General features: G+C 46.6%; 1 protein-coding gene across 4 annotated transcripts in view; it reads right to left on the bottom strand.

Annotated features, from left to right (window-relative positions):
* Nucleotides 1–24,241, bottom strand: part of tiam2a (TIAM Rac1 associated GEF 2a) — an 81,608-nt gene that overhangs the window by 27,802 nt on the left and 29,565 nt on the right. For 3 of the 4 annotated variants that reach the window (XM_034525571.1, XM_034525573.1, XM_034525570.1), the window contains exons 2-9: nt 15,547–15,644; nt 13,535–14,704; nt 10,107–10,560; nt 9,349–9,521; nt 8,156–8,380; nt 5,378–5,563; nt 5,081–5,224; nt 2,022–2,078 (exon numbers count right to left, since the gene is read on the bottom strand). In XM_034525571.1, the coding sequence (XP_034381462.1) occupies nt 2,022–2,078; nt 5,081–5,224; nt 5,378–5,563; nt 8,156–8,380; nt 9,349–9,521; nt 10,107–10,560; nt 13,535–14,698 (2,403 nt within the window). In that variant the 5' untranslated portion in view covers nt 14,699–14,704; nt 15,547–15,644. Of the gene's footprint in view, nt 1–2,021; nt 2,079–5,080; nt 5,225–5,377; nt 5,564–8,155; nt 8,381–9,348; nt 9,522–10,106; nt 10,561–13,534; nt 14,705–15,546; nt 15,645–24,241 lie in introns of those variants that run through there. The other variant, XM_034525572.1, reaches the window with a different exon arrangement.

Here is a 24,241-nt window from a genome sequence, read left to right as displayed (position 1 = left end):
AGAAGGATGTTACTCTTCGTTTCTTCAAAGCTCCAACCAAGGTTCCTCTTTCCATCACCGTGACACACACACACACAATAATAACCACCCACACTGGCCAGCGCTGGTGCCTGTTCCTGAAGTTAAAGCAAGAGGTGTGTATTCGTGGGTAGTGGAGTGTGGTGGGAGGTGGTGACACGGAAAGAGGCATCAGTATGTCATGGACACCGGTGGGTCGGATCGAGATCACCAGCCAGTCAAATTTTAAGAGAGAACCCTCTTCTCTGGGAATCCAACACCACCTGAGACTAGGTACATGAAAAAGAGGGAGTTAAACCTGAGTCGTATCCCTTCACCATATTTCTATTACCCTGCTCAACTGCAGTGTGCATTTTAATTATGTGGATAGCTCAAAGTGAGTGCGAGAATGCAACATTAGGTCAGAAGTTCACTGTTTGAGTAAACATTGATTTTTTTTTCTCGAGCTACAGAAAAAGTATTCACTCAGTCTGCTGCTGACAGAAGAAGTGGGTGGATGGAGGATGTCATTGTTAACTCTGTTCTAACCTCTGAGGCGGCCATGGCAGCCTTCATTTTACAGACAGGTTCCATATCGATGTTTATCTCGCTCGGCTTTATGCAACCTTCATCACAAGCGCGCATCTAGACGGCGTCAGCACACCCTCGAAATAGCTGGTTGGTTAAAATCGTGTTGAGGACAGCGACCGCGTGGACGAGCTTGCTGTACGAAAGAGCACGTGGAGCCACGCAGCTACAGCGCCGCGCCCTTCACTTGACTTCACTTCTAAAGGATTAGCGGAAGATGATTGCTTATTAGAGTAATTCAGGGGATTTGAGACAACAGGAGCAAAGTCATCAAGACAGAGATGATGTGTGTGTCGACAAAAATCAATACAGTCTTCACCTTTTCCACCGCGAAAGGGTCTTAATCCCCTTAAATCAAGCCGATTCTACTGACGAGCTGTTTTTCCACATCCAAATCTAGGACCAAAACACTCAACCGAGAGAGAGGGTTGCCGCATTTAAAGACGCATTAAAGCGTTGACTCAATGAAAGCCATTATTGTTTCCCAAAACCATTTCCTGAGTCCATTTCTAGGCCCTAAATGGGGGCAGTTTGAACAGTCGCCACATTCACCACAGACTCACACTATGAATCATAGCATCCTGCGGAAAAAGGAAATCTTCACAACACCCGTCCTGCTCCGTCTAAAAGCGTCCATTATCCTCATCTGTCAGCGCCAGACTTCCATCTGTTCGTCCAGGAGCGGTTGGTTAAGATTGTATTTGATGGGACCGACGCCAATCGATATTTATTAAACAGTTCGTCTTATGGATACGAGTAAAGAAATTAAAATGTTCTCACTATTTTCCTAAATTACAGGCTCAGCTGCAGAGCAGCTCTATTTGAATTATGTGAAGCCGAAGCGCACAGCGGTATTTCACACATCCTACATTGAGGCATGCCACCCAATAGCCAGGCTGCTCACAAGGCCAGAATTCACGCTCTTCAATCATTCAACACTTTTACCGTAAATCCATACACTCACACTTTCAAGTGCTTCTGGTCAACACTTTAACGCAACGCTCTCTATTAACTCAATTATGCCGAGAATTGGACGCCTGTCGACAAACGGTGGAAAAATCCCTCGTTGGATATGCTGTCCATCTCTCTTTCAGACCCCTGCTGATCAACATGAAAAGAATCTCTGCTTTGATCCTGGACAGGTAAAATAAATTCACCTTCATACGAGATTCACACACACACACACACACACACACACCGATGCGTACAAACATCTTTACACAGCTCACTATCAAAGCCATGAAAGACAGCGAGAGGTCAAAGTAACAGCGGACACGTTTCTGCCGCGACTACTTGAAACGGATAATTCAGCTCATAAAAATGCCACCACAGGATGGATGTGACAGATGGCAGGGGATTTTTTTTTTTTTTTAAAGACATATCAAAGATCCACAAGCCGTATGGGCCGAACGAAGTTACCGCACTCCATGACTCACCTCACTGCTCCTGGGAGGCAGAGCGTACGTTTGACCTCCAGCGTCGCTCTCAAAGATCTGAAACAAAGAGACAGACGGTTAGGAGTACAGACAGAGGGGCACCACACCGATTGACTCATAAGCGATCCGAGTGCCCGGCAACTCCGCCAACACAATATCAGATACACACACAGTGTGATTATGTTGTTAATTAAAAACTACGTGTGGCGAGTGCAGCGCTTTGATACGGCTGCTAAACGGGGACTGTAGCCTTTGAAGATACAATAGTGGAAATATGCTGTGTGTGATTGGAGGGTGTGTGTGTGTGTGTGTGTGTGTGTGTGTGTGTTTGTGTGGTTTCTGCCTTAGAAGAGAGATGAAAGGGCGAAGCAGTCCAGTTACAGATGAGAAGAGGACAAGAACCCCCCTCCCCCTCCCACATGTATCCGTTCTTGATCCACTCCATCTTGCTCAACCTCTCCTCTTTAGAGGCTCTCCCGGCCGCGTGGTTGTAAGGCGGGTTGTGTCAGGCTAAGCCCGGTGTTGGAGGTGACTCTGCAGCCTCAGAGGGCTTTAACAGCTCTATTCTACAGCGGTGACACAGAGTCATCCGTTATGCGAGGGTGTAACTTCAGCCCTCGCTCAAACAGGCTGCTAATAGGGTTTCTTTGAGATACTTTGTCACGGGGCAGGAGAGACATGATCGGTGGAACAGCTGATGATCGAAATGGGGCATTTTGCTGTGGAAATTAACGGTGTAGAGAGTGCAACGCGAGACGTGGGGCGCCGGAAGAGACTTGCAGGCATTTCTAAAGGATCCAAGAGGTTTCCTTTACAATCAGAATATAGCCCACGTTAAGAACCCTCATCTGACCTCTGAGCAGCAGAAACTCTCCATCCAGTACATTTATAAAGTGGCTGTAAACTGACTAAATTTAGAAAGCTTACCAACCCTTCCACAAATCCTCGGACCTTTCTGGCCTACTTCCCACAGCCGACTGCCGTCCAGCTCCTTGCTGTATACATAGCTCTCTTAAGACGGATGAGAGATGAGGGAAGGAGATGGGGGGGGGCATGACTTCGGGGCAAGGTTGTTGAGCGCGGCGGTGCAGTGGTAAATGGGATTTAGGCTTAGTCAACACAGATGAGTCAGTATGGAAACTGTGGGAGAAGGCAGCCGGCTAACGTTCTTATGTTTATGCTCTGAGAAACAGGGGGTTTGAAAGAGGATGAGGCCGAAGGGGGGGAAAAACTGAAAGACAAATGGTGAGAGAAATTGTGGGTGAGAGTGAGATGAAACTCTACCTTTAGGATATCAAATGAGTTAGAGGCAAAACAAAGTTGAGTTGGAGGAGGGGGGATCAATGGAGAGCGAAGGGGGATCAATGGAGAGCAAAAGGGAAGAGAGCACCGAAAGACGATATCTCGAAAAGATCTCACAGAAAGCCCAGTCTCAGAACCTGAGACGGGAACAACAGATTAAGTGCACCGGCTCGCTGTCCAAATCTTTTTCCAGCGAACACGTGACTCGTCAGTACAGGAGAGAACAGCCAAGGAGCTGATGGAGTCATTTAAAATGGTCACGACATAAATTTTTTTTTTTTAAAAACACTACAAATGATCTTTGACAACAAAAAAATGTCCACGGAAAACCAGAACTGTGAAAATCCCTTGAAGCCTTCACAAGCTTTTTCATGTTCCTGAAATAGATCAGAAAAGCACTAAAACTGAGCTTGTAAGAGAAGGTGGACCTGGGGAAAAAAATGAAAGGGAGGCTGTTTAATATACTTTACACCAACCATCTGCTGGTGTCTGCAGGGCTGAGGAAAGAGTGAAGAATGCCATCTACGACACATGGCGTTCAATAATTCATGCGTGTGCTGCAGCGCCACCTCGGCCTTCTGCACTGCGAAATGTAACTGGGCCTCATTAGGCCGGCCGGCTGGACTTCCCCGGGAAAATAATAACGCGCATATCTTGTCGCTGACAGACGTGTGCAAGTGCACAAACAGAAATATCGCACAGCAGGTTGTGGGACGGGTGTGCTGGATAAGAGCAAGTGAAACAGGACAGGGAACATTTTGTCAGCAGTCAGGAGTCAGGGCTCACCTACTGGAGGTGTGCCAATGGTGTGCTCGCTCCTAAACAATAAAGACACCATATTGACTTCACAGCATAAAAGGAAAAATGAAGGTAGAACACCAAAACCACACTCCTCTCCCTTCCTATACGCTCAGCTAATGAACGGAGTTCTATGAAAGATGAGCAAATTAGTTGTTTTTTTCATGTGGCGATTCTAAAAATAGACTACCAAGAGTGCAGGATTCTCCGGAGGCATATCCTCAGGGTACATACAGAGTGGCGGATTTCTGTGTCAATAAATAATCATCTTGCATGGGTCTAATTACTAACCTGAGAGGATTTAGACCCCCCCAAACACCTCTGTGCATCTGGGAAAGGAATGCCCCTCTGTGTTTATGTGGATGGGATGTGTGCACTCGAGGGGGTGGGACGTGAGCTTATGTGCTTCTAATTAATAAAATCTCCTTGGGGGGGGGAGAATGTGCTGAGATGGATGCATGACTGTATCAACCTATTGCTTTCTTTCATGTCAACGCAGGCAATGTACATGCAAGTAAGCAATAAGGAAACAGGCTATCTGGCTGTTCGTTAACAAACAATGCACGATGTGCACCGAGGGCGTAAGTATCAAGACACAGTTTTTCTCGGCAAGACGTCCCAAGAGACTGCGTGCAGTACACCTCGAACATTGTGTGCACACCATTTTGCTTGATCATGTTCTTTATGTGTATGGTATGCGTGTGGGATAGTTCCCCCTGCTGAAGATCCTGCATAAGTCTGGAAGTTTCAATGCTCGGATTCAATGGAGATTATCAGAGCTGATGAACACAGAATCTACTGAGATGAAGTTCATTAGGCAATCTTTCATCTAACCATCAGTTTTCTTTATCTGATTTGAGTGAAATATAAATGAATGTATTTGAGAAACCGCGACTTTAAATCGCTAACATTTTGGTACATATATTATACGGGATCTGCTTGTGTGTGTTCAGTGGTACCTGTGAAGCCGAGGGCCTCTTATCCCGGCCCCTCTTCGTAAGGTTGTCGAGGCCTTTGAGCGAGGAGAAAAGGCCTCTCTTACGCCGTCTGTGAGTCAGGGACAATGAGCGCCTTCTGAGTGTGGCCTCGTCTCTGGAACAGATCTGAACCGACACACAAAATATCAGAAAAGAAAAATCTTAAATTAGGGAGGAATGCCAAAAAGCATCCAGTGAAAAACACACAGATGGACCTTTGATTCTTTATTTGTTTACTAGTCCCTCATCTGCCCTTTCTCGGGTCCTCAGTTTCCTCACCAGTGCATGAAAGGAGGAGACGGAGAAGATCCCCAGACGTCCCAGGGTGGTTTTGGTGGGACGGCTGGCTATTGCCAGCAGGCTCTTTGGGTTAGGCAGCTCTCCACCCTGTAGACTGGCCAGGTAGCAGCGCATCCTAAACAGATCCATGTTAAACTTCTCCAGGTTCTGCTCCCACTGCTGGATCTGAAGGAAAAGGAAGATGATGACTTTACAGGTTCTGAATGTGAATTTTCTGACCGTTTCTTTGTGGGATAGCTGAGAAATGAGAGTGGAGGGAGGAGGAGGAGGAGGGTAAAGGAGGGGAGAAGGAGGGGAGAATGAGGGGAGGCAGGGAAAGGGAGTGCCAAGGAGGGAGATCCAGGGTCAGTCGAGGGCTTTCCATCAAGCTGCAGATTGCTTGCAGATGTTGGTGGAGGGTGAGGGCACAAATTACTGGGGGTTATATACTAAGGGGGGTGAGGGGGGACTGCATATCTATCGGGGGGAGTCGGAGTGTGTGCAGTAAATCCTAATACCCGTTTTATATGCAAGTCTAGAGAGAGTGGTGATTTTGCACAGAAGACCCATTAAACTTCCACCCCGCACACACGCACAAACCGGACCTACACACGGTTTACAGTTGCTTTCTTCTGTCCCTGTTTGCACTGTGTACGCTATGAGAAAGTCCTTATTTTGTTGGCTGGAGACTGGTTTTAATGAGAACACTCAAGTTAAACAACTCTCTGTAACCACCAACTTTAATAGGTCTCGTCTGCACTGCGAGTTCATTTACAATAACGCACCCTATGGCATTGTGCTATTAGGGCTCATTTACGTTGATGGCATTCTTTAGACATAGGAGCATGGGGGTGGTGGTATATAAACCTCTGATTATTGAAACATCTTAAACAAAGAACAGAAATCACTACGGGACCATACTGGGCTATGTACTAAAACCCATATAAACGCATGTGTACATAGCTGTGCAGGTGGCCTGGCTTAACAAGCCCTCAGGTCAATGACAGTCAGCCATTATTCCCATTCCAGACTTGGACCATGAAGACAACTGCTTGGAATCCACATGCTTTTTACAGCGAGTTATTTAAATAGGTGGAAACATAATCAAACACTAGAGTACGGCATTAGTCCTCCTCCAAAGCAGGAACAGCAAAGAAACCACATCAACTTTTATATATTTGTAAAATCAGTATGGTTACATTCTTTTATATATCATTAAATACAATGTCACAGAGTTTGTCATTATTTTATTATCCCGTAAATGTCACTTGTGGTCACAGTTGCTACGGCCTCGTTTTACTCTGTAGCCTACTATAGTTAATAGCTAATTACCAGCCGTTATTGTGGGCTAGAGATCATATAGGCAACTACCCCCATCTAAAATGTGATAGGGAGCAACATGAAGTACAACAACACAACTTTTTGCAAATTAAAAAGGTGGGTATTCTTTTCTGGGATAACAGTAGTCGCAGATAGCATTAGCATGGTTAGCGATGGCTCAGGAAGCTAATACAGGGACGCATATATATCTATCTCTGTACAACTATCACGCAATACCCTAGCAAGGTCCTGATTTACACACCATCATCATCCTTTTGTCAACAGTCAAATATCCAAGTCTTAATTTAAGGATGTTCTAAAATAGTCCTGTGCATAACATTTTATGATTCCTGCCAGGGGTGCATTAATGATGCCTTTATGCAGTCTATTGCATCATGCATTTAGCAGGCCTGAATGAGTGCAGTGAGACAATCAACCGACACCAGTGAAACGCAAACATGTGCAGGCTCTTTAACATCTGCCCCTGGCTCGCTGTAAAAAGCCCTAGTGCATAATAAGTCTTTCAATGCAACTTGATCGCAATGTGTGTGTACGTGAGCATAAGTGTGTGAAAGGGGGCAACGGCGGTCTTCAAAAGAGATCTACTGGCACGGATTTCAACAGACGGGGTGGGGGTGGGGTACATCAAAGTAGTGCCTTGTTGGGGTTAGACAACCCCCCGAAACCTTAAAGCTATCCTCGGCCTTGGGCTCCTGTATCAGAGTCCTGTCCAATAGCCCTCTGACCCTATCATTGACTCCAACCCCGTCTGTCTCTGTCTCCTCTTAGGTGGCATACTGGCTAATCGAAAGCAGATCACACAGGCAGGCAGTGACATCTCCATCTGAGATCACTGGGGTGAGTGTCTTTCTTGCTTGTTCTTCATAGTACACACTCATATTTCCACTCAGTGCACTTTAACCAAACACCAAATAACAGCCCTTCCTATAAGTATCCATTTTGTAGAAGCAGTTTGTGCACACCGACAACACCAAGTTCTAGTACAAGTCTTTGGGCTCTTGCTGAGCTATAGACTATGGTCTCTTATACCCATCAGTAATCTGCTGTATGTAGGATACAGCACAGCGCTCGGTGCTTTGGATTTTTCCCGAGGCTGTGAGGAGGAGGATGAGGATAATGCATGTTGAGAGCCCATTACCAGGAAACATCTGGAATCTCAATCTGATGCTCGGGGAGCGAGCTGCTCCCATGGGCCCCTCGTGATGCGTTTTGGGACTAATGCATTTAGGCCACTTCACCCACCCACAGACAAAAATAAGCACAGGCTTGTCCCTGCAGTCACAAAATCAGTCAAATTAGGTAAGGCACGTGGCTGCTACACATATCCCGTGGAATAACAACTCATAGATAATGCAGTGTAAAATGTGATAGAGGCCTCCAATATTCTCAATGATGCTAGTATAAATTCCCACTAATGTCTCATTATCCCCACCTCACCTGGTTCTCAATAGCCTTGCGGTTCTTGGGGTCGCTGACCACCGTCAGCTGCAGCTCGGCCATCTTCTTCATCTTCCCGTCCATGTCGATCTTTTGCAGAAGGCCACGGACCTGGCTCCGCAGCAGGCGCACCGTGTCCTCCTTCCCCTGGCGCTTGGCCAGCAGCGAGGCGCTGGCAGAATGAATGGCCGTCACCCAGTTCTCCAGATCGGTCTGGTTGCTGGCCTGGATGTGCGAGGAGTGACAGGGAGTTCAATTGAGACCAATATTCCCCGTTCCAAGCCGCATTCAGAAATGCTAAGCCTGATAAACCTGCTAGGATTGCCGACACACTGCTATCATGTTATTTAACCATATATCACAATAAAATCATTGGGTGGCAAGCTGGGCTTTGCTGGATCAATAAAAAAAGGCAGTGTGATTAACGGTGCCTCTATGAGAATGAACTGTTATGAACTGTTGCCGAAATCAAAACACACATTTCCCCTGTTAATAAAGCCATTTTAAGATGATCACTCTGTACGGCGATTTACTCGGAGGCCGGTCGGTTGAGAAATCCATTGAACCCCCTTTAGATTAAGAAAGACTCATGCTCAACAGGCCATGTGAGTGGAAACAAAAGTGTGAACCCCAAGCTGTCTTCATGCTATCGAGCTGATTTTCTCTGCGCTTGCCTCAGGGGGCCATGTCAGCTCCACGCAGAACCATTTTATTCGATGTAGGTCTGGACACTGCAGTCTGGGAAACTTGTAATGGAAGGGGCTACGCGCAAAGAGCCGAGACGGGGCATGAATTTGGTCGTGATATGTAGGTCAGCAAGCACAACGGGCAAATAGGATGTCCTCTCAGACCCTGAGGTGGGAAGTTTGGCACTTTGCTTTCAAGTCCCTCCCAAATGCCAAAATTGGTCATTTCACATGCTACACTCCAGGGAGGGGAAGCTATACGCTGTGTGTCTGGTATATTTATACTACAACCATGTCCTGCAATGGTACCCTTCCAAAAAAAATGCTGCATATTTATGTATGTTGTTTGTTCTCATTCAACTCTGCCGACTACGGTCATATTGCATCCATGATTGCACGAAAAACTTCAGAAGATTTATCACTGGGGATTTGACCCTCCCAATCATCAGCAACAATTTTTCAGAGAAACCTTCTACCAGGAGCAGTGTGTCAACCGGCGCGCTTCACCTGAAAGAGGTAGACGTCTCCATACGAGTTGCTGAGGCAGAAAACATTCTCCTTTTTAGGGTGCTCTGGAACGGCCTGGACGATGCCGTCCTCGGCGAGGAGAGCGTAGCGAGGTGACAGCTCTTGCTCCAGAGAGCCTTTACCGTAGGTCTCGTAGAACAGCAACGTACAACCTGGACATGACGGAGTAGAGACAGAAAGATGTGAAGAGTAAGAGATGCATAAACAACATTCTCTAGACTCCAAGTATTCGGGTTTTATACAGCTGTCACGTAATGTGTTACAGACAAAATGTTCCCGGAAAAAAGATCCAACAAATAAAGTTCTGCAGGAACCGGGTAAAAATAAAAGTTTTACAGACTCCCAAAAGGTCACAAATAATAATAGTGTCCTTGCTTATTCCTTTTTTTATTTTTACTTTTACTTAATACTGCAATATACACTTAGCAGTAACCTAAACGTTATCCATTTGACGAGAGGCAACATTATAATTCCCTTGAAGCTTTTAGGGTGGGATGGAATGAGAATCCCTCACTGTCAAGTGTGATGCGGTCAAGGACAGAACTGCTGTTCAGAGGAAGTACAAAGAGGGACCCACCTGCTCCTCAAAAACTGAATTATGGTACTAAAACTATGATAATCTACTTAATTGTGAATTATTTATAAAACCACAAGATGGCACATTCTCTGACTCAATTTCTAGGTGCATGATTGTTTCCCCTCCCTGGCACACCTCCTCCTCCCCGACTCACACACACCTTTCAGGGTCACCCAGTACTGCTTCCACTTGCGGCGGTTCACCAGCTCCAGCTTCCTGTCCTTGTGCAGCGTGACGAGGGGTTTAAAGGAAAGCCATCCGGCCCGTCGGACCACCCCCTGCTCCTTTTCAAACAGCAGATCCAGCTGCTCAAGGGAGCCCTCGGCCGACTCGCTGCTGCTCTCCCCCTCTTCGGTGCCCGTGGATGGGTCTCTTCTCTCTCCGCCTCCCCCTCCTCCCTTTCCAGTGCCGGTCTCAAGCTCCCTCATGAAGTTCTCATAGATATTCTGGCGGAGGGCGTCACTGGTCGTTTGGTGGATGGCCCCTGATGATTGGGCCCTGGAGGCTCCTGGGAACCAGAGGAGGCTGGAGACCTGAGAGGGGGAGCTGGTGTCTGCAGTCAGGCCATCAACCCCGCTGTCGAAGGCGTCGCTCAGGTCCTTGTACCTGGACTCCTGAAGTTAGGAAAAGGTGAGAGGAGCATGAGATGCTAGTGGATGAAGGACGAACCATGTTGAGGAAAGATGAGATCTTCATGTCAACTAAACAAAACCCACAGTCTCACTGATGAGTCACCATTAGAGGTGTTGGACTGGTTTTGAGATTTCCAAACTGATAAACAGAGTTTTTTTGTTCCCACCTACATTAATTCAAAAGCACACCATGTTCCCTCCCAGAGGTGTACACCTCCGAACGAGAGTTTGCATTGGGACATCGATCAAACCGTGCTTCTTTCAATTAGCCCCAGGGCGTCGCAAAAGTGGAGGAGGAACTTTAAAGTCTTCTTCAAAGTCTGCATTACAGTCTCTTGCTAGGGCTGAGAAAGTGGGACAAATTTCCTTTGCTGGAAACTGGAAGGTTGGAACCCTCCTGACTCAGACAATTTCACGTCATTTAAGGTCTGCTCTGGCTTCCCAACTCCTCAAATGAACACTTGATGGAATTGCACTCTTTCATGTCTAATGACAGCCTACCTACACTTGACTAGATTGCGGCATTGATTCTGTCCCTGGCAAGGGAGTGGAGTGCTTCTCAGCATGCAGACAGAGTATATGCGCCGTCTTGCCGGAGCTCATCCTCCGTCTTTGTTTGTTCCCGTGTCTCGCTCTACTTCGCCCATTCATTCTCAAAATGAATGGGCAAAAACTAAAATAGGATGGTGCTTATATGGAAAACAACAGCAAGGTAACACTTTATTGATTCCTACAGGTTCCTGTTTGGCTACAGGGCAGCAATGAACCCGTTGAAGCCGCAGTGTTCGGTTGAGGACGGTCTTTGTTTAAACATTACATCCACCTGCCACCATAAAAGACACAAAATGTGTACTGAGCACAGGCAGGGTCGTTTTCAGCTTTCCTTTCGTTGACACAGCCTAGATGTGTCCACCCTCTTCCAGTTCTCCGCCAGCTGCTTTTCATTACAAGCAGGTTCTTGGCCTTTGGCACCAGGGTTGCGGCGTGACCTTTAAACCCACAACAGAGCCCTGGAGTTCAGGTGGAGGGGAACCACAGCTGGAGGTGCTCCTGATTTGAGTTGACTTGCTGAAAGGAGGCACTGTGATCAGACATGCCACAGAGGTTTGGCAGTGAACAAAATGGCCCCCGGAGGATCGAGGAAATTCAGTATGAAGACCAGTTTGAAGCACCATAGTCACTTTAACAGTGGCAGGCCTCGCCAGTCACATAGAAGAACAAAAACACTGCTTCTTTTGGTTGGTTGAATTATCCTCAATGAAACTAAGCCATATTGTTACAATTTGCCACCGATGCTGGCTGGATTGTATTGTCTTCTAGTAGTCACACCTCATTTAGAAGCTTCTTGAGGGATTTCTGCAAAAACAGCTGTTAATTCATTTCTGGATAACAAAGACTGAATTAAAAATGTGTGGGTGCTGGTCTCTTTGAAACAGTCAGGTGCCAACACACAACCATAGTTTGGTGTTATGGCAAGCAGGAGATTTAGAGGTAGATATAACTAATGTAAAGTGAAACCTGTGGAACACTTAACACAAATACCATCAGTCTACGGCGTATTTGTCAGGGTGGAGTGCATCAAGGCAAAGTATCTCGTACATTTCACTTAGCATTAACTGCGGTTTAAGCACAAGGAGAAGCTCACAAATTCATCCTCTAGCAAAGAAGAGACTGTCATCTGAATACCACGATTGTTCCCATTTAGTCCTTTGGTCCGTTGTCCCAACTGACTGAACGCCAATCCCTATTAGCAGATTTACTCTGAGGGTCCGCGGAGGGGAGCCCGAGAAGTCTGCACCACACAAAAGCCAGAACAAGCACAAGTCATTCATTAACATTAGAGGAGGGGTGCAGTTCAATCCTCTGCTAGGATTTAGTTTCACTCTAACAGAGCCTCTCAAAGGCTTACAGCTATTCTCTTGGCGGTGCCCAAACAGTGTTCTTAAAACTTTTCCAAGCCAACGCTAAACGAATTAATGCAGAAACAATTGCTTTCAAGCCTCAAAGAAAGAGAGGGACATGAGTTCAGGCTTCGTTCCAATAAACGTTTTACGTCAAATTAAAGCTATTAAGAATGTAGTGTTTGTGAACAGAATCACATAGTTTCTATATATATATATATATATATATATATATATATATATATATATATATACACACATATACACACACTTCAGCCATCAGTTACCTTAAAACCTTTTTCAATGAAATGCAATTAATGGGCTAATGACCACTCGGGCTGAAAAACACTTTACATTCAGTTAATACAACATTGGAGCCTACATGTCTGACAGCAAACAAACGACTTGTCAACATACGACAAGTGCGGTAGAAACATCAACATCACAAACAATCAGTATGCAATAATACTTCAAATGTACCCACCCAGATACAGTCATCATGAAACCTGCACATAAGCCCTGCACCTCTCTTCCTCTGAGGATCATCCATGTCTTACGCATCCTTGTTCCATCGCCACAAAAACAAACTAGTGCCCAGCTCTGGCTGCCTTACAGATTTTATTTTGTGCCGTCCCACTGTTCCCCTGTCTCCGGACAGCTGGTGTTGCAGTGCTAAGGACCAGAGGACGGTGGTTGGTTCCTGGCCATGCCAAGACCACCGCTGTGGCTTGCGATCAAATAAACCTTGCCAGACAGGAAACTGTCTCTGTGCGGCTGTTACTGGTACCCTCACCTGTATAACAAGATGTCGCTCTAAGGCTCGTCGTGAAGAAACAACAGAGGACCACAATAAGAGGATGACACATGTATCTATTGTGTGCTATGAGGGCCATAAGTTAGGGGCAACTACGAACACAACATCTATGCAACGTGTATGTTTTACATACCGTGTGGATACGATCCCTGTATGAACCCTGTGAGTGATAAAGGAGTCAAAATCATAAAAAAAACTGCCAAGCACAAAACTAAATAAATATGACCCTGGCCAAACATACCTGAGACTTCCTCTTCTTGCGGCTGAGGCTTCCTGTCCAGTCACTGAAGCGCCGGATACGGTTTTTGATGGAGTCTTTTTTATTGAAGCCAAAATCAGGTCCACTCTGCTCCTGGCCAGGATGCTGGTCCAGATCCTCGCTCAAGGTGTGGGCTTTGGGCCTGCGGCAGGGCAGGGTGTATGATGAGTACTGGCAGGCCTCAGAAGATTCTTCCTCCAGTGGAACATCCAGGACAGAGGCAAAAGAAGCTCTGTGTGGCCTCTGGCCTGGAGGAGGGTGATGTAAATGGGAGGACAGGTCACTGGCTGTAGGAAAGGTGGCAGCCATTGTGGAGTCCTTATAGAGGTCTGTGATGGACACAGGGGGAGACTGTTCAGTGAAGGAGTCAAGCTGATGCATGGGGGAGTGGACCAATGTCCTGCTGGCAGAGCAGGGTTGGTCCTGCTCGCACAGCTCTGTGCTGGCCCCCCAGGGAGAGTCATACCAAGAGCCATCAGAGCTCAGTGAGCTTCCCTTACTGGTCCTGGCCGTGGAGGAGGTAGAGGCCGGAGGCGGGTCGCTGTGGTGGCCGTCCTGCCTACTACCACTTGAGCCAGGCAGACTGGGAGTGAAGGCTGACTCCAGGTTGGGGGAGAACTTGAGGAGTTGTACGGGGCCAGAAGCCCCGTCCAGGAGGATGGGATTGCCCGAGGTGTTGGTGAACTCCACCCTGAGACTACCATCCTTCTTTATCACCACCCGTGGGCTGCTCTGTTCCTCTAAAGCCTCGTGCTCGTCAGTTTGTCCATTCAGAGTGCACCCATTAAGATCAGCCCCATATGGGTTATCTTCGTACTCATCCGACATATGCCTCCTTCGCGTACCACATCGAGGCGATCGATGCCAGCGACGGTCACCTGGGCTGCCCCTTGTCCCCTTTGAGACGTAGTCACAGTGCCTAGGGGAGTAAGGCGGCCTGCTTTTGGGAGGGGACAGACAGCCACGGCCAACACACCTGGTCTTGTACCCTGAGCCCAGCGGGGCACTTTTCCACCACGTATGGGGCGACAGAGCATCATCTTTGGCTGAGTGGAGCTTTCGTGAGCATGGCTTCGGTTTCCCAGGGAAGACAAAGCTGGTGCCTTTGGGGCCCTGGATGCTATATTGGCTCTCTGAATTTCCCATTGCTGCCTGGAAAAAATGAAAAAAGGGAATCAAAGTGTCACTGGCATTATGCTACTGGAAAAGTATGTTACTTCCAAATAAGGCAGTATAATATACATGCCATGGTATGACAGAATGCCAGCTCATCAGAGACATAAAATTAACTTATTACTCAGAAACAATAATGACTGCACTCACATAAAACCAAACACACATTTCCAGTGACTGTTTCCAGGATACAACAGCAGTGAGTGTAATATCTTCCTTTCAGAGAGAATAGGTATATGTAATTCTATCACATTTGGTCATTAACCTGTATATTATCCCCCCGGCCCCCCATCTCTTCTTATACATTCATCCATTCTTTCTATAGAAGTCAATTTGGATGAACAGGCTTTATAGTTGTTATGTGAGAGCGCGTTTAGGATGATGTGAAATCACTTCCAGACCGTCCACAACACTCTGACATTAGTGACAGAGAGCCGTGACCAGACAGATATTTTATTACAGGGTTGATGCTATAGCAGATAGTGCTGGTTAGAGGCAGGGTTGTATCTGCTGCTGTCTGTTGTGCAATTACATCATAGGTAAGGCCTTCAACTGTCTTCAAGTGTTTGAATTAGCACACAAAGTAGATTAGGACAAACCTTTCTACAACATGAACACCAGACCCGTTTGGCTATATAACACCCGAGGAGAAGGTGTCATCATTAAAAGAAAGACCCAATAATGTTGGTTTTAAAGTACCAATACATTTGAATTGTAAAAAGAAAATTGACAAATTTGAATGTGTGTACCAAAGACACATACAGTACATTTCATCAAGCATGCTATTATTGGTAACCCAGATATGAAGGCCACCGACTCACCTGTCTGAAAAGTCTCTCTTCAGATTGGAGCTCCTATGTGCAAGGTTTCCTCAGCCTCATTCCTCAGAGTAAATTCATTCCTTTGTCCTCTGGCTCATCTAAAACACACACAGAGAGAGAGAAGTTGACTTAGTGCTTAGTCTCTTTCTACAGGATTGTACTTTACCACATGTAATAAGCTCCTTGTTTGATAACAGGTGTGCCAGTTAAAGAGTAGACCTAATCCACAGCATTTGGGAGAAGACAGTGTTTGGGAGGGAGCCAGACTTGTTTCTCACTGGGACAAACAAAGCCAGTGCAATACTGAAACAGCATCTGTGGTCTCACTTGCTGTAATTTGAGATGTTCTGTATGCGGAGGGAAAAAAACATTGATCTTATTGGCAGGTTTGGAAAAAGATTATTCAGCCAATATCCTCGAGACAAAAATGTTTCCTCTGTATCAACTATGCAGCACTAAAGTATCCAACAGATCCAATGAACTTCACTCCAAGCAAAATCCCAGTAGTATTACATGAACTGAACCTTGTACTAAAAGGCAGCACATTAGTGCCACCTTGGCTCTATGGTATGACGATGAAAAATAATTCCGTCCAACCCCCAAAATCCCTCCTCAATCAACCATCCCGAACTTGAACATTGGTGGCATCAGAGTTGGGAAAGTTTTTGAAAGCCAGCTACAGTTTACCCCGTCTGTTTATTTTTAAATAGGAATCCTAGCCTGCTCCTTTTTTCTTTTTCTTCACTCGTCACCGCCAAATTTGTCCAGAGGGCAGGATCCAAAACCAGAAACGGCTGAGGAGCGCTCTTTGCGGAGGCACCGGGCATCTTCTGGGGAGCAGCGAGACTATGTCTTGTGTGTGTAGTAAAACCCACTTACATGCATGTAGCTCACACTCCAGGAAGGCTTTCAGATAGTGCTAACTCGTCTAAGCTTCGGAGCACACTTACAGAATGCGTAAGGTTATAGTGTAAACACCCCCTGCCAAAAGCCCTAACCTTCAGGATTAAGTGAGCTGCAGCATTAAGAGTTTATCTGCTCCTATTTGAATGCACCTGGACTGTGAGGCCAGATTAAATAGTGTTGGCTGAGTAAATGGACTACAGTAAGAGAGTGCGTTTAATACATGAAGTTGAGAGGGAAATTCCAGGGGTACTTGAATATGTTAAATGGAAAACATATGAGGTACTATATCCCAAAGTTCAAGGAAAGGGAAAAGACCCAGACTAATGTTTACAAAAGAAAATAAAGAACAAACATGTCATGGAGCCACCCAAGGAAACTTGGCTGAAGACATGTTGGACTGGTAGTGAACTTGAACCTTCACACTGAGCTGATCAGAGGATTAATCAAACACTTGCTGTGTTCGTCATGAGTTAAAAAGGGTGACATCAGCATCCAAACCCACCAATCCAAGCAGCTGTCTGCCAGTAACACACTAATAATGTCCATCTTTGTCATGCTCGTTGAACTAGGGCCAAGGTTCACATGGACCCGAGGCAAACACAAGCTTATCGTGCTTATTGAGGCATTTGATTCCCCTTCATTAACCGAGAAACCTGCTGGAAGACGGGCATGTTTCTTACTCAATTCCCCGTTTGTCTTGCATCTGGAAGCAAGAAAGGGAAGATGAAAATGATTTTAAGTCTCCCGACATGAATGCAGCGTAACTAAACGATGCTCTCGCTGCAGTTTAGACCAAGAGAGCACTAGGAGTCAGCATAAAGCTGGTTGACGAACTTGTCAGAGCTTTCTTTTAAAAGCCCTTCTTGCAAACTTCATTCACAGGGAGCAGGGCTGTGGGTATAAAAAAAAGGTTCAAAGGCGTGCCAGCAGACACGTTTGGCTTCTGCTGCAACTTGAACTGCAGTATTGTGCGACTGGGAGAACAACAAGACAAGTCTTCCTTTTAGCTAAACCCAGTCTGAACGCTCCCGCCCTGTTTCCCCTTCAGTCCTCTGTTCTCGTCAATAGGGCCATCTGCTCCAGGGCCAAGGGACCACAGCCACCCCAACGCTCCTCGACACACCCCCATGACCTGGCATTCTTCTCAGGCTGCCCCTTGATGACTCCCACGTAAGCGCCATGTTTAGTCTGGCAGCGTTTGCGTCTGAGGTCTGCTGTGAGGAACGGGTCACACCTTGACGCGGTATAAACAGTAGGAACATGGAGGCATTGTGTTGAGTAAGAAACTGACTTTTTTTCCGTGCATTTGGTGAACAGTAGCTACACCCTCCGTCAAACATTTGCAATTCTGACCCTCGTGTCCTTGAATCTAAACTTGGGAACCAAAGTGGGAGGAACAAACTCCTGACACAGCAGTGTGAAACACAGGGCGATTCCCCAGACAACTCAGCCTCACAGTACTATCATGATGCTGTTAGTGCAGTTTCTTTAACCTTCTCTGCCATCAAACATGGGAGATACAGAAATCTTTTTAAATGGATTCCCAAAAGTGCAGTTGTGCATTAATACAGAAAATATGGGTTAACCACATGCTTCTCAAGATCATGAATCCACAATGCAGGCAACAAATACAGAGGGAAATAATCTCATACAGAATTAAGTACCAGCAAGGCTTCATGCTTTTGAATTATGATGCCGTGAACTAGGAACATATGAGGTCATTTGTTATTGGAAGTGACTGTTGACACAATCATACTACCTTCCTCCCGTCAAATCACAGCCCATGGGACTTGTCTCTTATCACTTTCCTCTGGCGCCGTGACAACAGAGCTCTTAAAGGAGCAGTGTGCTTTAAGTTCCACTCTTTTTAGACTCGGCTTAAAGTCCCAATTGCGCAAAAAAAACAACCGCACAGGTTCTCTCGGAACACAAACAACAACAGGAAGTGACGAAGAGAAGATAGTGGACAAGGCCGTCTCCTGTTGAGTTCTTGTCGTATGAACCAGATTTAGAGTATCCTGCTGTCGCTTGCTTGTGAGTAGAAATGTCAATCTATGAATCACTCGCTGAAAGCCCATATTACCGTGTGGTGGATTCAGCCAAAGCCACCAAACATCCATCAAAGTGCTTGTTAAGTGTCTTTCGGACTTTTTCATTATACATTTAGAAGCTCTGCGCCTGGCTCCCGACCAAAAATGACATGGCAGCCTTCTGAAAGATTTATACACGTATGCCACTGCCATTCCAGAGTGGTGCCAAGAAAATACAATAAAAAAAATTCCCCGACACTCTCATACGACTAAGGGAGTACCCAGCAACTTTAGACAAGGGGGTAAGTTTGTCAAACTCACTTCTACTCTTCAGAGAACTAGGAGTCGTGCAGAAGAGACTTACGACCCTGTAACACAGCGAAGTGATAAAGTCTGAGATTGTGAAGAGTCACTTTGTTGCATCATGTACAAGGCTTACATATGGCAGGCTCATACAGCCGGCAGACCACACAGCAGAGATAAACATGAGAACACAAACTGCTATCTCACAGATACGGGTGGAAACTAAACAGCACTCACACATGCAAACACGCAAAGTAACCCCACACCTGTGGATCTGGACAATAGGAAGCACAATGCAACCTCTTCCCCTCGTCCTCCTCTTAATCCACTAAATAGGAAAAACAAAAGGGAGAGAGATAAAACACAGAGCCGGTAACATCCCTTACCTCTGTGGCCCGGCTTTCATCTAAAAGCTCTTTGAACAACTTGCAAAGGAGAAATCTGGTGTTCTCTGATCTCAAAGTGGATTCTCCCTGCGAAGGCTCGTCGTGTCTTAAAGCAACACGCGCACCACATCTGATTCACACACACACACACACACACACACACACACACACACACACACACACACACACACACACACACACCCCCAGACACGCTGGAGGACACGTGGAAACACCCTCCCGGCTTCGAAGCGGCAGCGAATCACAGCCCTCCCGGGGTAACCCTGGGTAACGGAGCACCCAGAGGAAAAGCAGGAGAGCTGGGAGGAAAAAGTGAAAAGTTCTCAACAGAAGAGCCCTCTCAGGAAGAGAAGAACGTTTTATAGCTCTCATCCATTTAGAGCCTCCGCTACAGAAAGGCTCCCCTACTCGGCTGTGTTGTTTTTCCCTCTATCCTGCTTTTCCGTTGGCTAGGAGGAGGATGCAGGGCACGTTACAGCCAAGGCGGTTTTCCATAGCCGTTTGAGGCGATTGGGCCAGACAAGCTGGCGTATAATGGCTGCAGCGCTGCCTGGGAGGCACTGGGGAGGGCGCAATGACTGGTGAGCTTGTCTGACCCTAAATACCACAATGACCCAAGGGCCAGGGAGGCAGCCAGCTACTGGGGAGGGAGAAATTGAGTGAGTGAGTGTGTGTGTGTGAGTGTGTGTGTGTGGGTGTGTGTGTGTATGTGGATGTGGATGTGTATATGTATGCGTGAGTGTGAGCCAGAGAATAAGGAGGAGGAAAAAAAAGTCCATCAAGCGAAGACAGAGGCTCGGTGCGAAAAAGAGGAAATTACAAGTGAGACCGCAACGCGGCTAAGCTGTGTAAAAGTTTCTAGGGGCCAAGACTGGCCAAATGTGCATCTCGTTTTGTAGAGCTGATTAAAATGCAAGAAAGGGAGTCAAAACCCTGGAATTAGAATTTCTGAAAGTGTTGTGACTAAGCCTTATCCCAGATATCAGCGGAGACCAACCCAAGACCGCCGTCGCTCTAAAAACACACACACACACACGCACGCACACGCAGTCCAACTGCACCCATTCAGAAAGCCACACCGGAACACAACACAGCATCAGAAGTGGTCCATGAGTGCGAGGCGGCTTCTAAAAGCTGCTCCCGAGCTCTCTCGTGGGCCCAGCGTTTATTCCAGAGGAGTCCCTCCCGAGCGTCATTGCCCTTCAGGGACGTCACTCCAACAAATGGAAAACACGAGAGCCTCGGCAACTAGAGCGCTCAATGGGGTTCTTCTCAAGAAAATCATCTCGGCCTGAACAGCCATTCAAAGTCACGACCATGCCACGCTTCTATGAACAGCTGTGGAATAGTGGCCCCCATCAGTCTGCTGTTTGACAGAAACGTCAGCTCCGGGGCACAATGTCAGCAGCGAACCATATTATAATATTCACCAGGACGAAACAACATCGTCAACACCACAATAGGCCGAGTCTGAGCTCCTCTCAAAAGCCTTTGTCCAGCTGTAAATGGAGGCTGCTCAAACGTGGGTCGACAACAAGGAGAGACTGAGAGGCATGAAAAGAGAAAAAAATAAAAGAGAAGGCAGGGAGGCTCTGTGAGGCATATTCATATTTATATTCATACAGAGCAGATGTCGAGTCTAATTCCACAAGGCAAAGTGATCTGACCGCTAATTAAGATCAATTAAGGCCCCAACAAGCTATCCAGAGCCAAATCAAATCCCTTAATATCTAAGCTATGGGCAACCGACTCGTGCACGCACCTCAGTTTCTTTCTGAAGGTCACATTACACGACATGATGATAACGAGGCAATTACTGCCGAGTCCTTTTTTCTGCCTGTGTCTACCTGAAGACCAAGAGAGAACAGGAAGCGAAAAGAAAAGGGTGCATCGAACAGCCTTCAACATAGAGGAAATTTGGGAGCACTACTGTTGAGCGAGTGGCCACACAGGCTTCAAAGAGCTTATCAGCAGAGCTTTGCTTTGCTGCTTTGGGATAAAGCTTTCAAAATCCTCACTTATACCGAGCTCTAAGATGACTCCCCATGGCCCAATAATGGCAGTGTAACAAAACCCAGGTCACTCATAGAGGTTTAGACTTGCTACAAACATTAAGTCATAAAGCATCTTCCATAAGGGCTCAGAGAGAGGTAGACCCTGAACTTTCCTCATAAATGACTCTCTTTATGTAAAATGCATAAACTGTGTCACATTTAAATCGCAGACAGTGTACTTGCAATAATCTATCTCTGATGAAAAAGCTCCCACAGGTCGAGCGATGCTAACGGGGCTGACGAATGGTGTGGCGAACGACTTGGGGGGAGAAATAAGAGTTTTCAGTAAGCATGCTAATATTTCTTGTCTCTCCCTCCCAAGCAGCATGATGGAGTCTCATAGCTGGAGGCCGTTTATGGTTTGATACCATTGATTATCCTGCTCACTGGGGACTGCAGTCTGCGGCAATTTGTGAACGAAATGTCCGTTGGGGAGGAAATTAATTGATCTTAATTGCTCAGAGAATAGTGGACCGCCTCACCCAGACGCATGGATTTAAATAGTCTAGAAACACAGTAGAAACTAGAACTCAATGGTCAGAGGGGTCGAGGGGGGGGAAGGGAATTCACATACGATGGAATGCTTGAGGTCAGGGTGAAAGGTCAAGTCTTTTGTTTGGTGCTTGTCTTCCACCCACAAACGTACTCCGTCACTTTAACTAGAAGGTAGCGTACAAGATAAGATAATATTTTCATAAACTGAACTCCTTTGCATAAAAACGTTCCTTCATTCCCCCACATTACAACGTTTACTTTTTACAGACAGTGTTTTTTTTTTTTTTAAAGAAATTAATCAGGGAAGGTGAAATATGTGTTTCTCATGTCAATCAGAGGCTATCCCTCCCACTATCTATCCCCTATTGAATAGTTAGAAGATGGATTGGGGCCTATTCCGTCTTCTCCGCCTCCCTCTGTCCCTTACAGCGAAATCACTTCAGCCTCCGTTGCTGCCAGCTCAGTTCATTTTCTACAGAGTGGCGCTGCTGTCAGACAAGACAGCCCCAAACACAGCAACTATGACAGTCTCAACTTTAAATTAGCCAGAACGCGTCAGGTCACCAAAGAGGGGTGCCTGTGTGTGTGTGTGTGTGTGTGTGTGTGTGTGTGTGTGTGTGTGTGTGTGTGTGTGTGTGTGTGTGTGTGTGTGTGTGCCTGAGAGAGGATAACGCCTAAGGGTGTGTCCTCCGCCGACAGTGGGTATAAATCTATGGGAAATGTGGTGTAAACATCTTTATATCTGCTTTATTAAAAAGGGAGACACTGACTTACAGCATCCTCAAGGGGGTGTCAGTACCCATAAGCTCCTTACTAGTGCAGGTGTCTGTGTGTGTGCACACTTTTACATCTGCATGTTCTGAGTGGCAGAGGGAGGAAGAGGCGAACAGCTCCCACTAAAGAGATGGAGTGTGTGTGCGTGTTTGAGATCCGGCAAACAGCTGGAAGACTGCAGGTGCAAATCAGCTTTCCATCAGCTTCTCTGCTAATTAAGCTGCTTAATGGACAGAAGGAAGTCATTTTGGGGAAGGAGGCACAGACGTGCACACACAGCGTGTACTAGAACATGATCCAGAGCTACAGTATCTCTGGCTTTCAGGATCACCATTATTCACAAGTCTATTCAGGTTCATGCCATTTGTCATGTAGTCCCTTCAAAGCAGAGCTAATATTCAAGCAGTAGATTCACAGAGGAAATAAAAATGCTTGATAGTAGAAGTAATGTAAAGAGTGACAGGCGGTGCATGAGAAACATGTGGATCCAGAGTCTTTAGCAGCCACAGGGTCAGATAAGAGACCCACGGGCTGTTGGGAAAACAAGCACACACTCAACACTGCCCCTGGAAGACGGGGCAAAGCACGACAACTTCCTCGCAAAACAAAGGGTAAAGGAGAGATACCTAATTATCTCCCCGCCGATGACAGATCGGGAGACAAAAGTGCGCTCGAGGCGGAGAAAAGAGAAAAGAACATTTGATTAGTTGTTAACCTTCAGGAAGGTCAGTCTGAATCCCAGGCGTCATCAATAAAAACAAAACCCTTTTCCTCCTCCTCAACTTCTTGTAAGCGTTCACTGTTTTGAGCATACGAGTACAAAACGGCTGCACAATACACCTGCATTAAAACCCATTCGCAAACTGTATTATCTCCCCGGGAATTGACTGTGGCTGTCCTTTGTGCGCTGCAGGATAATCTGTCACACGCACCGTGGTGTGAGCTCTAGTGATTAATACGATCAGCCCCCGACTCACTCACTCATTACCATAGCAATAGCCGCTGTAGTGTACTGCGGCAGCCATGCGAGACACTCTCCAGGCTCCTTGAGGTGATCCATCAGAGATCATTGACCATTGCGGTGCAACATCGGCCGCATGGAGCCAGCTGGTGGAGGTCACGCGGTTTTCGGGAAAACAATGAGGTGCTGGAGGATTTGGGAGCAGGTAGGAGACGTGTGCATGCGCAGCAATCAATGGGTCTTGCACAGAAAGCAGAAGTCACATGTGCACGTTCCAAAACCTCAAAACCACGAACGCGAAAAGACGCAGCAGCATCAATCACCGGACTCAACGGGGGAACGAAATAATAAAAATGAGGCAGCAGAAATCCATTCATCTGCGTTTTGAAAAAGGAGATAATCGCTCAAAGTGCCCCAGACGTGAACTAGCATGATACAAATCTCATCAAAATGACATGCGGTTGGTGAATATAGCTCTATATGGGGTAGTAGGGCAAACAACCAAGGCCTGGCTTTGTCCCAGCAGGCAGGCAGACACACACACACACACACACACACACACACACACACACACACACACACACACACACACACACACACACACACACACACACACACACACACACACACACACACACACACACACACACACACACACACACACACACACACACACACACACACACACACACACACACACACACACACACACACACACACACACACACACACACACACGCTAAGATGGCATCTACTGCTGTGGGGGAG

The sequence above is a fragment of the Cyclopterus lumpus genome, chromosome 22, assembly GCF_009769545.1.
Source record: "Cyclopterus lumpus isolate fCycLum1 chromosome 22, fCycLum1.pri, whole genome shotgun sequence".
Lineage (NCBI taxonomy): Eukaryota > Metazoa > Chordata > Actinopteri > Perciformes > Cyclopteridae > Cyclopterus > Cyclopterus lumpus.
Note: the sequence above shows the minus strand (reverse complement) of the source record. Positions and strands in the feature narration are given on the sequence as shown.